Raw genomic sequence first — 15,734 nt, 5'->3', positions numbered from 1 at the left:
TTTTGTGTCTTCCTCCCACTCAGGGGTGAGGTGCTAACTCCATGGGTGTAGTTGTGTTAAAGAATGCTCTCAACCATCCCTCTTGACTCGGTGATCTCAGCTCCCAACCACCAGGGTAGAGTTTTGAAGTCACACATGCTAAGTGCTAAGTTGCTTCTGTCATGTCGGACTGCGACCCTATGGACCGTAGCCCGCCAGGTTCTTCTGTCCGTAGGATTCTCCAGGCAAGGATACTGGACTGGGTTGCCATTCCCTATTCCAAGGGATCTTCCAGACCCAGGGGTTGAACCTATGTCCCTTAGTCTCCTGCGTTGTCTGGTGGATTCTTTACCACTAGCACCAAGCCCCATAGGAGCCTGTATGGGGCAACCTTGTCCCTGTCCATGGTGCTGATGCAACAGCTGCTCTGGGGAAGAAGGGCTGTCTGGCAAGGTTGGCTGAACCTCCAAAGGCGAAGCATTTCTCACCCTCTAGCTCCCTGTTCCTCGTCCCACCCCCGCCCCCACAGTGGGAAAAATGATGCCACACCTTTCTGCATCACCACAGTCATAGAGTAGACTCAAGAGCTGGGGGTTCAGGGGCAGACCCTCTCATGTTTAATAACATAAGAGTTGTGGAAGTGAGTCTGGCCAGAGAAGAGGGCACAGGAACTGGGGGAGCTGTTTTGGGAGAGGGTAGCCTCACCATTCTGGAGTTGGACTGAGACTCATGGATTGCCTTTCTGCTCAACTGAGCAGATTAAGTCTCTATTTGCTTTCTAACCTCTCCTGGCCAAGGCCCTGTATTGAGGGGAGGGACCTTCCCTTTTGTTCCTGCATTTGGGAGTGCATGGGCATCTTTTCACTTCCCTCCTTGGGGTCAGGGAGAAGCGTCTTCTCAGACCCAGGACTCCTCCTCAGGTGAGAGGGGGACTGGATCGAGCTGCCAGGGCCCCTGGCCCTCCAAAGGCGGGGAGCCGCTCTCCAGTGGGGTGGCTGGCTCTCTCCTCTCTTCTCCATCCTCCTCCTCCCCTGCCGAGGCTCCATCCACCAGGGTTGCCTCCCCTCCCTTACTGCCCAGTGCTGCCCTCACCAGCCTGCCTTTGGGGGGTGCCCTGACTGGACCCTGGCACAGGTAGGTCAATGGCTTGGGGATCCGTGATGGCCGCTTCTCAGGCCTGTGATCTCTCCGGGGCCGAATCCTGGGCCTCAGCTTCAGCTTGTAGATGGATGGGATTCTCTGGGGCTTCCGGAGTGTTCTCTTGCCCTTGCTTGGACATGCCTTGGCTCTCTCGGAACTGGGGTCAGAGGGTGAAGGTGTGAGGGACTCTGGGCTGGCAGACAGTGTAGGGGCTGAGCAGTCCTGTCCCCCTTGGACCTTCGTCCTGATGCCCTTGGCACTTGGGTTTGCCATTGTCAGCCCACTCTCACGGGCTCTCAGTTTCCCTTTGAGGCTTCCTGGGCCTGCAGTTACAGCTGGCGCAGGGGAGCCTGGAGGAGCTGCCTTCCAGGCTCCCAGGTCCACTTTAAGGAGGGGTGGGGGGCCCTGAATCAGCTCTTGGATGACTTTGTCATAAAGACCCCCAGGATCAGGCCACCACCCACCCAGACTGGGCACATAGACACCACTGCGAGGAATGACTACAGACCCAGCACCCTGGGGGTGGGCACCTGCCATTCCTAACAGCTTCATGTTGGTTGAAAGCTCCTCCTCAAGGCTGTGATGGATGCCTTGTTCCTTGGTTCTGCCCGATGGCAAGGGGGTGCACCTCCCCTCCCGGTGCTGTGGGCCCAGGCCCCAAGGCCCTCCAGCCTCCGCTGTCACCTGGACGTCCAGCTTCAGGTCCTCCTGCCCCTCTTCCACAGAACAGTGCTCATGTCTGGACCCAGACAGGTCTCCAGTGATGGCCCTTAATGGAATGGGGCCTCTCTCCAGTTCTTTGCTGGGACCTCCACTTGCAGTTCCTGCAAAGCCTCTTCCCGGAGTGGGGGGGCGTGCTGGGGGCAACTGGATGGGGATCTTGGTGGACCCTTTGACAGGGGATGGAGAGCAGACAGGCTCTGGCTCCTTGAGCTGCGAGGAAGTGCCCTCAACCTCACCCCAAGGTGGTCGCCTGGGGCCCACGGACATGGCTGGGCTGGGAGAACGAGGCAATGGGGACAGTCCTCTTGCTGGCGTCCCTTTGGCGGTGGCCTCTGGGGCTTGGAGTCTCTGGGGGGTGGGGGTCCTGGCATGAGTTCCCCGGCTGTCTGTCCTCTCATGAACCGAAGATGTGGGAGTCCTCCCCCGGGGGGGTTCAGGGGGGTGTCTCTCCTCCCTCTTCCCCAAGGAGGTACACGGTGGGTCTAGGCCCCTGGGAGTGGGTGAGGACTGGGGGCTGGGCAGGTTGTCCCCAGCTGGCAGCTGCCTCTGAGATGGGGCGAGCAACTTCTCCTGGCACCTGAAAGAATGAATCATAAACTGCAGGGTCATGTAATCCAGTCCCCTGGCTCTGGGAAGGGATGGCCTTCTCCCAGCCAGAACTCCCGGGGGGTCAGACTTCATGTTGAATGTAGACACCCTCTCCCCCATGACTGCCAGAGATGCTTCCTTAGAGCAGATACTGTTTAAGTCTGTTGCCCCAACCCCGTTCCTTGAGGAACAGGTAGAAAGCAGCCTGGTCTGGGCCCAAGTTGCTTCAGATCCCATGAGTATAGGTGAGCAGTTTTGGGTGGAGAGGGTCTTCGTTTCTGCTGTACCATGAAATGGACAGACAGTTGGGTAAGTCTCTTCCCTTTATGGCCCTCAGCCTCCTCATCTGTGAAATGGGATGATGTATGATGTAACTAGATGATCCTAAAGGTACTAGGTGGTTTTTTTTGGTTCTGAACACCTGAGCTCCTGCCGGGATGGCACACTGCTGGGAGTCCTGCTCCCCTTATCTTGGGTTGGGGTGGCATCTGGGCATGTTGACTCCAAATCAGGAAAGGGCTCTGCCCTGTCCCTCCCCAGTACCTCAGCAACGGTGCTGTCTCTCTGTGGACCCCTGGGCCAGCTCTCTGTTCACGCTGGGGTCTGGGGGAGGAGACGGCAGGGGGCCTCAGCTTTCGACCTGAAGAAGTATATGTCTTCCAGTCCACGGGGGGCAGTGGGCTCTGGGAGCGGCTGATGGTCATCGTAGGCTGGGGCTGCCAGGGCCCGTCCTGCACCCTCACTTCATGCTGCACAAGGTGGGCAGGGGGCTGCAAGAAGCTGCCTGTCTTGTGTGCTACCAACATAGCCCCCAGAGAGAGGAGAGGAGGAAAGGGTTAAACTCCTGCTGATGGGGTCCACAGTTCCCTCCCCCAGCTGCTCCCCACCCTGAATCCCACATTAGAGACACTGGGACCCACTGGGACGGTGATAACCTCAGAATTTCCTCACAGGAGGAGTTTATGGCATGAAATCTGGTTGGAGGGCCCAGGTGGGGGACTTGCTTAAAGCTGCATTTGTATTGCAAGTTCACATCCTTGACTGAGATTGCATGCTTATTTGGGATGTCTTGAGGTGCTGATGGAGATTAAGGGAAGACTAAAGACCCTTCTAAGTCACGCTTGGTGCCTCCATCAGAGCCAAACCTAAACCCAGCTGACATGCTGCTGCTGCTGCTGCTAAGTCATTTCGGTCGTGTCTGACTCTGTGCGACCCCATAGACGGCAGCCCCACAGGCTCCCCCGTCCCTGGGATTCTCCAGGCAAACAAATGCTGATTCTGAGTGTTTGGCTTTGGCGTCATCTTGTGGTGTAAACTGGTACTACACTATGGCTGCCCACACCAGTACCTTCCACGGTGTCTTTCTCCATTGCCTCGCACACCTCTTGCCCCTGGAGATCAGACATACCTCCCGCCTCTGTTCCTGGCCTCTCAACCCAGAGTCACAGGGAAGGGGCTCCCCGGGGACTCACAGAGGGACGTGCACCGGCAGGGGTCATGTTTGTCCAGATAGTGACCGAGTGTGTCCCAGCCGCCCCCCACACGCACCATCACGTGGTTCCGGAGGATCTGCAGGGGGCAAGGGTGAGGTGGAGGGCAGGGTGAGTTTGTCCCCTCTCCCTGGACCAGCCTGCGGGCCTTCAGCCCTAGCTCGCATCCGTGTACACACACATATGTATGTGGTTGCAGCCCAAGACCCTCCTGTGACTGGCATCAAATCACACATGTTGTCAAGGGTGGAGGCCAAGCTGACGAACGGCAGGTTGCCCCACAGAGAGACACAGGACCTCTCGAGCGTTGGGTCGTCTGGCCCCGGACTCCCGTCTCTCTCTTCACGGTGAAGGGGTTCAGACCTGCACCCGTTTGTATCAGAAACGGGCCCTGCCTTGGCTCTGTGGTGTGTGTGTTTAAAGAGTTCGCGGGAGTCCAAGCCTCCACTTCCTCAGAGGAGACAGGGCGCCACACTCCTTCCCCACCTACTTCACAGGGCTCTCGGCTCAGGCTGCGGGGCAAGGGCCGAGGAGCTGGCTCTGCCCCCAGGGGCGGCCTGGCCCAGCGAGAGGACTTAGCCGCGCCCCTGGGCACAGGCTCTTACTGGTGAGGGGGCCAGGTATGGGCGGGGGGTTCGCGGGGGGCACAGGTCAGACCCGTACTAGCGTCAGAACCCCGTGCTCAGAAGCTGCGTGTGAGCGGCGGCCCGCAGCTGAGCCATGCAGGGAACACAGACTTGGGCGGGGCAGCGAGTCTCAGGCCCCTTGCTGTGACCAAGCCTGTGGGTGGAAAAGTGGGCGTACCTTTCACCCCCTCTTCTGCCTGAAGACCCCCGCCCAGAACTAGGCTGAGGCAGAGGTAGATGGAGGTGGGGGCTGTTTCTAACTGCCCTAATGGGAGCGGGGGACATGCTTGCCACCTTTGCCAGGAATCTTCCGGAATTCCCAGAGGGAGAGAGGGAAAGCCTTCTGATGGATAGCTAGAGGTGGATGGTGATCTCCTTTCCTCACCTTCAGGCCTGGGTGAAGTTCCACAACAGGACGCCGGACCCTGCTGACCCCCGGGCTCCCTCCACCCCCGTCTCCCAAAATTTACCCGGATGAAGATAAGGGTGTTGGAATCTCCCACGCGGTACTTCCCCTCCGACACCTTGACCATGGAAAATTGAACCGGGCAGGTGCAGTGGCTCACCAGGCTCTGAACCTGCGGGCGGCGGGCACTGGGTTCAGCCCTCCCCTCTGCCCAGGGACCCAAGCGCCCCTTGCACTCCGGGTCAAGCTCAATGGGCCGCCTGCCTGCCCCCCGACCCCAGCCCCAAGGCTTCTGCAGAGCCAGGACTGGGGGCTGACAAGCAAGCAGAGAAGGCACTTAATGACTCAAGGAGAACAAGACCTTGAGTGGTGACCTAGGGCTCAGCGCTCTCCTGGGTCAGCCGACAGGGGTCGAGGAGTGTGATGGTTAAGGCGGACCTTGGGATCTGACTGCCTCCCCTGCACTATAGACCTTGGGCAGGTGCAGAAACCTCCCTGAGCTCGATTCCTTGGTGGTGGAAGTGGGTAGTCGCTCCCAGGTCGCTTCCACCCCAGGAGCCGCTGTGCGGGACGCAGGCCGAGCGCTTCACGCGCACTGGCTCACCTAAGACCCACGGCGGTCATGGAAGGTAGGCATGGGAAAGGTACATCCCCACGGTACAGAAAAGGGAACCGAGGCACAGAGAGGGCAAATAGTCTGCCCCAAAGTCACAGAGCCGCAAAGCATTGAACTAAGACTTGAACCCAGCCGTCAGAGAGGGTGCTGGCGTCTGCCTTTGTGACCACCGACCCACGCGGTTTAAATGAGAGAGGTGTAGGGTGCTGGATTCCTAATGAAAACGATGAGGGTGGCGGCTCAGTGGACACGACCTAACTAAAAACCACGGGATCGGGGAGTGTCGGGGTGGGGCCTGGAGCTCAAGAAGTGGGTGGCTGGCTGGCTGGCTGGCTGGCTTGGGGGGGGCGGGGCGCGGGGGCGGGGCCTGGGGCGTGCCCAAGTCCTCACCAGCTGGTCCAGGTCGCGGGAGTGGCAGGGCCGGCGCGCAGGGGGCGCTGGCGGCGGGGGGTCGGGCCGGGGCAGGGCCCGCTCCAGCCGCAGCTCCTCCTCGATCTCCTCCTCCAGCCGCACCAGGGTGGGCGCCGCGATGCCGAAGCGCCAGGCCCGGCGGCCCAGCTCCAGCAGGCACAGCACCACGTTCTTCACGTTCTTGCGCAACACCAGATCCTCCGTCTCGAACATCAGCACCTCTGGCTCGGGGCGAGAGGAGAGCAGGCAGCCTGAGCCCCGTGCTGGCGCCCCTGGAGAGAGCGCAGCGCGTGGGAGAGCCCTGGGGCCACCCTGGACCCGGGGGAGGGGGAAGCAAGCTTGGGATGGGGGTTAGCGTCTCAGGATCTTGGCGTCAGGCCAGCCCCTCGGAGGGGTCGGGGCAGAGCTGCTCGGGTACTGAGTGCACAGCAGGCGGCCGCCTAATAGGAGAGGTGGGGGCAGGAAGAGGGAAGGCAGCCAAGACAAGGAACCCAGTTCCACCTGCCCTTCTCTCTGCTCTGTATGCCAGGATGGATTCAGCAGGAAGAAGCACTCAGGTCTCTCACTTCCGGTAACCACCAGGCACCCCAGACTCAACCTCCAGCCCATGCATAACCTGGCAGGGTGGAGTACAGGCTCCCGAGTCTGGCTCCCACACACCGGCTGTATAACCCTGGGCTAGTCCCAGCCTCAGTCTCCTTTTCTGTAAAATGGGAATGCTGTCTGTTTCATGGGATTGTGGTGGGGATAGCTATATGTCCACAGGCAATGTCTGGCATGTGGTAAGTGCCCGATGAAACACCAGCCTTTATCAAGGCTGCAAGCCTGCTCCATACTGTTGCGGCCAGCAACTGGTGGCGGGGCCTGACACCCCCTGCCCCTCCTGCCTCTGCCCCATCCCTACCACCAAAGGCTGGAGGGTGGTGAGCATTCAGGTTCATCCCTGCCACTGGGTTCAGGGCCAAGGTGATGAGGAAGGCTGATATGTCATTCCCTGAGTCCCACAAGCCCCAGCAAGACTGGCTGGGGTCCACTTCCCTCCTCCCCACTCCACCGCAGCCCAAACTCCCACCTTCTCCATGCCCCCTCTGCCTAGAACTCCCTGCCCCCCAAACTTCTATTTATTCCCAAAGACTGAGCTCAAATCTGTGTCTTCAATTGGGTCTTTCTAGGCCTCATCGGGTGGCTGTTTCCTTCCATCTCCCCAGCACAGAAGCTCTACTTGAATTTCTATCAGTTGGGCTGTAATTTATGCATCTTCTCAGCTGTCTCTCTCGGGCCACAACTTCTTTTAGCTCTGATAGGTTCTCAGTCCTCTTAGCACTCACTGCCCAACCCTGTGTGTGACCCTAAAGAGACAGGTGCTCGAATCATTCATTCAACACATTAATTTATTTGGGATTTACTATGGGATGGGGGAAACTGAAGCATGAAAAGGAATGAGGAGCTGGCCCAAGGCAAATCTGGAAGGAGGACCCTTGACCCCTGACAGCTTGAGCCTCACAGAGGAGATGGATGCCTGGCAGGAGAAGGGTCTTAGCGGGGTGGGGGAACCAAGGGGGATTACCTTGGATGCCCATCTCCTTGCGACACCACTGGATGAAGTTGGAGATGTTGTCCCGGGCCTGGAAAGTGCGAGGCTGGGCAGCCTCATTACAGGAAACTCCTGCCCTGGGCAGAGGAAGCCTCTGGGCTTGGGCAGGTGTCTCAGCCAGGAAGGCCAGGGCAGCCTCAGTGATGGCGTTGGCATGCTGGCACAGCACCAGGCCTGTCTCCAGCACCTGCAGGAAGTTGGCTGCACTGATGTCCAGTCCGTAGAGATCCCGAAGCCACTCGGCCAGGTCCTCCTTCATGGCTTCTAGGTACTGCTCGCTGGACTTAAAGGGCTGGATGCTGCACACCCGAGGCTCCGGGGTCCCAGGTCTCCTCCTGCCGGCCCGGGGCTGGGGCATGGCCAGGCCGGGCACCTCCACTCTGCCGCAGCTGCGTCTTCACTCCTGCCACCTGTGGGGTCTTGGCAGGTTCCCCCTGACTCAGGGGTCTCGTTCCACCCTCTGAGAGTCTGGGACGGCTCTGCTACTTGCCTCTGCCTTTGGCCACCGACACCATCGCCAGTGGGCTGGGCCAGGCCAGGCCCCCACTCCCCCCCATTCTTCAGTCCCTGCTAGAACTTTCCTACTTGCTAGCCCTGCAGAGGCCTCATGCCCCAGCTGCCCAGTCTGCTCAGAGGTCGCGGGTTCCCAGGACAGATGGAGGGGAAGACACTCCTCTCTCCCCCACAGGGCCAGACTGGCCACACTAGCTGCCTCCCACCCCCCACCAGCCGGCAGGGAGTCTGGCTGTCTGTCGGCCTGGCCTCTCCACTTTGCTTTCCTCTCCTTGGAGACCAGCAGCTGCTACAAACACTCCTTGTTAACTCCTTGTTAACAGCATCGGCTGCCCTGGGGCCCAAGGAGCCAAGAGGCTGGGGCTGGTTTATCGCTCACTTGGTCAACCCCAGGAGAGACTTTTGGGAAATGGGAGGAGGGGAGCAGGGCCAGAGGGTGCTGTGCCCTTGGGAGTTCAGTGAGCACTGTCGATTAGGGGTGAAATAGACACAGCCAGAATCCAGAGCCATGAGTCTGGGCTTGGACTCTTTCCTGAATCCCCCTGTGACCTTCACATACTGTCTTCTCTGTGCCTTTTTTTTGCCTCAACTGTAAAATGGGAATAACAAAATCTCCCTCTCTGGGGTGTTGTGAGGAAGAGAGGATTCGTGGATGTGAGAAGTCTCCGACTGTCAGGACGGACGGGTCCCAGCTTCATCGATTCTCCCAGCAGCTCTGGCTGTGTGCCATGATCCCCGCCTTCTCTGGAGAACCGGCTCCATCCCCCCACTCTACCCACACGATTCCTCCAGAGCGGCTGTCAATCATAGTTCCTCCTCCCTGGCCGCAGGGATGCATGCATTCAACAAATACTTCCTGCAGACCTACTGTGTGTCATGTGCTATTATAGTGCGTGAGGATGTAGCTGTAGGGGCTTCCCTTGTGGCTCAAACAGTAAAGAATCTGCCTGCAATGCGGGAGACCCGGGTTCGGTCCCTGGGTCGGGAAGATCCCCTAGAGAAGGGAACGGCTACCCATTCCAGTATTCTTGTCTGGAGACTGAGGAGCCTGGCGGGCTATAGTCTGTGGGGTCTCAAAGAGTCAGACTGAGCCACTCACACTTTCACTTTTCATGTAGCTGTAAATGAAGCCCCCGTCCTCACGGAGGCTGCTTACATGATGGTGGGTGATGGATGATAGATGAACATATGAATCGGTAGTGAGTCAGATGGTGATAAATACCAGGGAGAAAAACGAAGGACTACAGGAGATGGGTTGGGGCTGGGGGATTTTCTATAAGGTGGTTAGGAAAGACTTCATTGATATGGTGATATTTGAGCAGGGGCCTGAGAGAAGTGAGGAAGCCAGCCCTGCAGATGTCTGCTGGAAGGGTACCCTGGCAGAAGGAACAGCCAGGGCAAAGGCTCCAAGCGGGGGAATTCCCTGGTGGTGCAGTGGTTAGAACTCAGCACTTTCTCTGCGGGGGCCCAGGGTTCAAGCCCTGCTTGGGGAACTAAGATCCTGAAGCCTTGTGCTGTGACAAACAACCAAAAAAACTCCAGGCAGGTGGATATTTGGTATACCCCAGGAATAGCAATAACAGGTAGAATATGAGAAAGAGGGGGAATAGGGTCTCTATGTAGGGCTTTGCTTTACCTCTTGGAAAGTAATTTTCTTTCAGTTACTTTCTAAAGGCATCAAGATAATGATTGTTGTACCCATTTCACGGATGAGGAAACAAGAAAACTGAAGCTGGCAGGAGGGATGGACCTTTCCGTGGGGTTGACTGAGTGTCCTCATGACATGGCAGTGGGCTTTCTCCAGAGAGACAGAGCAAGACAGGAGCCACAGGATGTTTTATTACATAGCCTTGAAAGTCACACTCTGTCAATTCCCACAACATCCTATCAATGACCGAGGTCAGCCTTATTTCATATGGGAAGGGGCTACATCAGAGTGAATACCAGGCAACAAGGGTCATTGGGAGCCATTCTAGAGGCTGGTTACCCCCAAGACAGAGGAGCTGTTTCTTTTCCTTTCTTGTTAATAGGATCCTATCTTGTTTAGGTATTATTCATGGATAGAGTTTTCTTGAAGGGAAGATGGGCCCAGCCCCATAGAGAGAAACTGTCAAGTCTTCCAGTCATTCTGTGAGCTCTCACTGCTCTTTAAATTAGACAGAGTAAGCTTTTGAAATTTCCAATCAAGATCCAAAGTGGCTAGGGGCTTCCCTGGAGGTCCAGTGGTTAGGAATCTTTCTGCCAATGCCAATGCAGGGGACATAAGTTCAATCCCTGGTCTGTGAACTAAGATCCTCCATGCTGTGGGGCAACTAAGCCGGCATGCCAAACTACCAAAGGCCGTGCTTCCTTGAGTCTGTTCTGCAGCGAGAGAAGTCACTGCAATGAGAAGCTCCTGCTCTGCAAGGAAGAGTAGCCCCCCACTTGCTGCAACTAAAGAAAGCCTGGGTATAGCAACGAAGACCCAGCGCAGCCATAAATAATAAATTTTAAAAAGAGAACCAAAGTGGGTATAAGCTCCTTTAGTAAATGTAAGGATATTCAGGTTTGGGGAGGAGACTGTTCTCCATGGGTCTTCCCTATTTTTTGCATGTCTTATAAGCAGAGGTTTTTCAAAGGTGTTTATATAGTGAAAAACCTTGGAAGATACAGTGTCTTTTTCTGGAGCAAAAAACAGGTTTGGTTACTACCCTGTATAAAAAAATTAGGGTTCCCTAAGCTCAGGGTTCCTCTTACAATGCAAACCACTGCATATGCAGGTCCTACCTAGCACCCATGGGACAGTGGGCCAAGAGAAGATGACACCGTATGCCGATGCTGCTGTGTCATCAGTAATGAGGCCTTTTCTCTCTAACCCAAGAGTCTCATGTGTTTTGGCAGCACCTAGGAAAATACAGTCGGAGAAGGCAATGGCAACCCACTCCAGTATACTTTTGCCTAGAAAATCCCATGGATGGAGGAGCCTGGTAGGCTGCAGTCCATGGGGTTGCTAAGAGTCAGACACGACTGAATGACTTCACTTTCACTTTTTACTTTCATGCATTGGAGAAGGAAATGGCACCCACTCCAGTATTCTTGCCTTGAGAATCCCAGGGACAGGGGAGACTGGTGGGCTGCTGTCTATGGGGTCGCACAGAGTTGGACACGACTGAAGCGACTTAGCAGCAGCAGCAGCAGGGAAATACAGTGGGCTAACTTGCTCGCTTGCACGTAGGGTAAAATTTTAGATTCTTTACAGTTCTTCACAGCGTCACCCCCATGAGATTCTTGGAGGCTGGTCTGCCCTCTTTGTTCTACATCTCACCAAACTGGGAGATGCCTGAAGGAAGAGAACCAGGCCCCCACTTCCGACCTGGATGGAGCACCATGTCATGTTCCCCTAACAGACTGGATCTCCTTGACTCCTGCAACTGTATCACATCAGATGGAGGCTCTCCAGACCTGGGTTTGCATCCTCTGCCCCTCTGAATACCACTGACTCTGCCCAAACACCCCACTGTCAGGCCAAGCAATGAAGGAGTTTCCCCAAGTTTCTACGATTTTATTCCTTTCCTGAGCCCCAGCTGTCACACACATATACCGAATATCCAGAAGCTACCCCTGGCTTTTACCTGAGCCCTGCTTCCTATAACTTGACACCATGTCCTCTTCTCCTTGGAGCTAAGGCAGTGAGCTGGAGGTGGGTGGGGTGGGAAGCAGGGATGAGGAAGGATAGGGACTGAGCTGAAAGGGAAGGGGAGAAAATAGTGATGCCAACAGACATAATGCTTTGCGTGTCTTCAGTGGGCCAGGTAAAGTTTGGTACTGCACGGCTCTGACACACAGAAAGAGAGACAGAGGGTCAGAAAGATAACTTACTAACACTCAGATAGAGTTTCATTTATGTGGTAGAGTTGGGAATTGACCCCAGTCTATGGGGGGGCCAAAGTCACTCTGTGCCTGTGTGTGCTAAGTCACTTCAGTTGTGTCCGACTCTTTGCGACCCTATGGACTGTATGTAGCCCACCAGGCTCCCCTGTCCATGGGATTCTCCAGGCAAGAATACTGGAGTGGGTTGCCGTTCCCTCTTCCAGGGGATCTTCCCGACCCAGGGATCGAACCCATTATATCTCCTGCGTTGGCAGGTGGGTCCTCTACCACTAGTGGCATTTGGGAAGCCCCAAGGTTACTGTCTGTCCCCTTTAATACCTTCCCAAGAGAGAAGGTAGGGTTTGGGATGGAAGTTCTTGAGAAGGCAGTTATTCTTCGGGTGGAATCCTAAGGACAGGTGAGATTCTAGCCCCGCCCCCTTGTAATCCAGCAGAGGCCCTGGAGACGAGACAAGCTCTGTGGAAACTCTGTCCCATCCCTCTGCCTGATCAGGGGAAGAGGGCAGCACGACTTTGGGGAGAATGGATAAACACGGTGAGTGGGGCTGGAGGACGGGTCTCTCGACCCCAGGGCGGACCAACAAGCTCATCACCATGGCAACCCCAGAGTAGAAGTCCAGCCTTTTCTCAGTTACCCATCCATATAGAAGACCTCACCTCTCTCTCTTCTGAATATTCCTGACATCTGCTCTCTCATCTTCAGCTGCTGCTGTTTGGATCTTTGTCTTCTCTGGCCTGGACCACTGTAATGACTCCCACGTAGGTCTCTGCCTCCTTCTGTCAGAGGAAACATCCTGAAGGATGCTCTGAGCACTTCCCTGTGTCAAAATGTCAGAGGCTCCCCAACTGCTGAAGGACAGAGTTCAAACTCCACAGCCTGGCCCCCAAAGCCCCAAACTCCCTCTCCAATTCCTCATCCTTCCCACATGTCCCCAGCACCCCTTCCTGGCTGTGCCCTAGGTCTGGCCTTTCACAGCCAGAAGTCTAAATGTGTTTTCCTAAATAAAGGTACAGTGGAACTTGGGGACTGCCTGGCAGGCCAGTGGTTAGGACTCTGTATTTCCACTGCAGGGGGCACAGGTTTGATCCCTGATCTGGGAACTAAGATCCCACAAGCCATGTAGCTTGGACAGAAAAAAAAAAAAAAAAAAAATACAGTTGATCTTGTTTCTCCACCTATAGCAATACCAAGAACTGATAGAATCTCTGAAAAAACTTTCTTTTTGGAAAGCTTTCAAAAGTCTTGGTTGAAATTCAAAGCCACCTACCAGACAGTGTCGGGAAGCAGCAGGACATATGATATAGTTAGCCAGGTCGTGCAGTTGGTATTCAGTACATGTGGGCTGGAACACTAACTTTATTATCATTCCCCCTTGTTTCCAACCTCTTTAAACGAGATGGGCTGGGATCAATGGAAAATTTTCTAGACCTTTCTAGGGAAAACGCCAGGAGCTGCATCTTCCCTGCCCTCCTCCTTTTTTTCCTTGCAAGTCTAGCTCCCCAGATCCAGCAGATCACAGGGCACACGGTGGGGCTGGGCCTGCGTCTGCTGAATGAGTGGTGGACACCTCCTGGTAGGTTACTTCCAGGTCAGCCCAGGAACTTCCCACTGGCCAGGACTGCTACTTGGGATTATGGAATTTGTGCCCTGAACATCAGCGAGGGGGGTTCATGGGTGGCTGAAATCCAACTGGTAAGGTTGAGGTCAAGCCTGGAAGGACAAATAGAGGCCTTTTCCTAATTGGCCTTCCCGGCATGTGTGTGTGGAGGGGTAAGGGTGGATTTCCACTTAGTCCGCCCATAACGGGCACTTTTCTGGATTGTTCTGCTCATCGGAGGCGCCCTTTCCTAATCGTGCAGAGGTGCTGTGTGCTCTCCTGCCTGCCTACCCCGTCGCAAGTGACGCTCGGCTTTCTTAAGGCAAGGCCCATTTTGAAGAAGGAAATCCCGTTTCGTGCAGAAAACAAAATAGAGACAACCACCTATTAAAATTCCAATCGGGCAATTCCTGATTATTGACAGCTGCACAGACATCAGTCCCCACCCCGGGGCCAATTAGAAGGAAGCGGATGATGAGCCACTATTCCCGGGGCACCTGCTTGTTGCTGGCTTCCCCGCCGGGTCCCAGCCCTGGGCCAGGCGCTTCACACAGACTCCATCTGATACCTGCTTTTCAGTAACCCTTGAGATGGGCAGTTTCCTCTCCATTTTACAGATGGGGAAACGGAGCTTGACAGAAGCGACCAGACTTGCCCTGAACCTTCTTCAGCTGGGAAGTTCAGGGACCTAGGAAATCAGGCCCCTCTTTGCCCAGTAAATCCTGCACACTCTGGAAACCCTCTCTTGAAATTTTGCTGGCCCCGCGCATCTCATGCACGTCCTTCGGGCGCCTGCCTTTTTGGTGGGGATCGGGTTAGGCGCCACAGTCAGTACCAGGGAGGGGCCCTTCACTGATTTCCCGCCACCCCCCAACACTCGTGCAGGCGTGAAGGCCCCCTTGTGGAAGAAGGAGCTGGAGGAGCCCCGGGCCAGGGAGGCAGAGGCGGAGGCCGAAGCCGCGGAGGAGGAGTCGGAGTCGGAGTCGGAGTCGGACGAGGAGAGGCCGCCAGAGGAGAGCGCGGCCGAGGGCGAGGCCAAGGCCGGCGGGGAGGCGGAGGGCGGCGAGGGCCGTGAGCGGGGCTCGGTGTCCTACTACCCGCTGCGTCAGGAGTCCAGCACCCAGCAGGTGGCGCTGCTGCGGCGCGCGGACAGCGGCTTCTGGGGTTGGTTCAGCCCCTTGGCGCTGCTCGGAGGCCTAGCCGCGCCAGCCGACAGGTGAGGGCGCGCCCCGCGGCCGGGGCGGGATGCCTGGGGCGCCCGGTGCGAGCGAGCGGCGCGGTGCCCTGAGCGCCCCGGTCCTCGCCCGCAGGAAGCGGAGCCCTCCCGAGGAGCCGTGCGTGCTGGAGACGCGGCGGCGGCGGCCGCGCGGCGGGGGCTGCGCGCGCTGCGAGATCCTTTTCTGCAAGAAGTGCAGGAACTTGCACAGCTCGCCGAGCTACGTGGCGCATTGCGTTCTGGAGCACCCGGATCTCGGGAAGGCGCGGCCTGCCCACGACGGCCCCTGAGCGCCACCACCCCCACCTCCCTGCCTCTGTAGCCCTTCATCCTCGCCTCCACCCCAACTGCCCGCAACCCTCCTCTCTCTTCCCCGACTTCGATCACGTGCCGCAGAACCGCCCTTCCGGGGCGCCCCCCTCTCGGAGCAGACCCGCAGGCGCATCCCCGATGGGGCGGCCCCACCTGTTATCAGTGAGGAGCCCAACATCATCACCTGGAGGTCTGTTCCTGCAACAGCGCCTCGCCGGTCAGCACGCGGTGCCCATCGCCCACCTGACTCCCGTCCCTTGCCCACAACCCTATCACTTGTCTCTTGGGTATTTCAGGTTCCTTCTGGCCCAGTGGGCAGAGGCATCGCCTAAAAATAAATAACCCCTCTGGGAAACTTGCCCCTCCCCTCAAACCCTCCAATAAAGCCTCGGTTCCAAGTGTCAGTGCCTAAAGGAGGGGCGAGCACCCCAGTGAGCGTGATAAAGATCAACCCTCCTTGCCCTTTCCCCGGGTTCAAGCCGGAGGGAAAAGGGCAGGCGGAGAGCCTCCTCCCAGCAGCTCCGGGCTGAACCAAGCCCTTGCAGCCAAGGGCAGTTAAAGGCCATTCTCCCCACCGCGCGCCGAGAAGAAAAAAGGCAGGCTCCGCGCCAGGAATGCCCACTGGGAGCTGAGGGCTGAAGCTGGCCGGACCT

General features: G+C 56.9%; 2 protein-coding genes across 2 annotated transcripts; one reads left to right on the top strand and one right to left on the bottom strand.

Moving 5' to 3' along the window:
* Positions 1-567: 567 nt before the first annotated feature.
* GAS2L2 (growth arrest specific 2 like 2) lies at positions 568-8,346 on the bottom strand. Its single transcript, XM_027975302.3, has 6 exons — positions 7,547-8,346; positions 5,959-6,200; positions 5,017-5,124; positions 3,903-3,999; positions 2,974-3,226; positions 568-2,419 (listed from the first exon to the last, which is right to left on the bottom strand). Exons 1-6 carry the CDS (start codon positions 7,929-7,931, stop codon positions 877-879), a joined length of 2,628 nt encoding a protein of 875 aa, XP_027831103.2. The 5' UTR covers positions 7,932-8,346; the 3' UTR covers positions 568-876.
* Positions 8,347-14,237: 5,891 nt separating this feature from the next.
* C11H17orf50 (chromosome 11 C17orf50 homolog) lies at positions 14,238-15,081 on the top strand. The gene is made up of 2 exons (XM_004013198.6): positions 14,238-14,769; positions 14,864-15,081. The coding sequence occupies exons 1-2, from the start codon at positions 14,327-14,329 to the stop codon at positions 15,057-15,059; spliced, it is 639 nt and encodes a 212-aa protein (XP_004013247.2). The 5' UTR covers positions 14,238-14,326; the 3' UTR covers positions 15,060-15,081.
* Positions 15,082-15,734: the final 653 nt, after the last annotated feature.

This window comes from Ovis aries, chromosome 11 (assembly GCF_016772045.2).
Source record: "Ovis aries strain OAR_USU_Benz2616 breed Rambouillet chromosome 11, ARS-UI_Ramb_v3.0, whole genome shotgun sequence".
NCBI lineage: Eukaryota > Metazoa > Chordata > Mammalia > Artiodactyla > Bovidae > Ovis > Ovis aries.
Note: the sequence above shows the minus strand (reverse complement) of the source record. Positions and strands in the feature narration are given on the sequence as shown.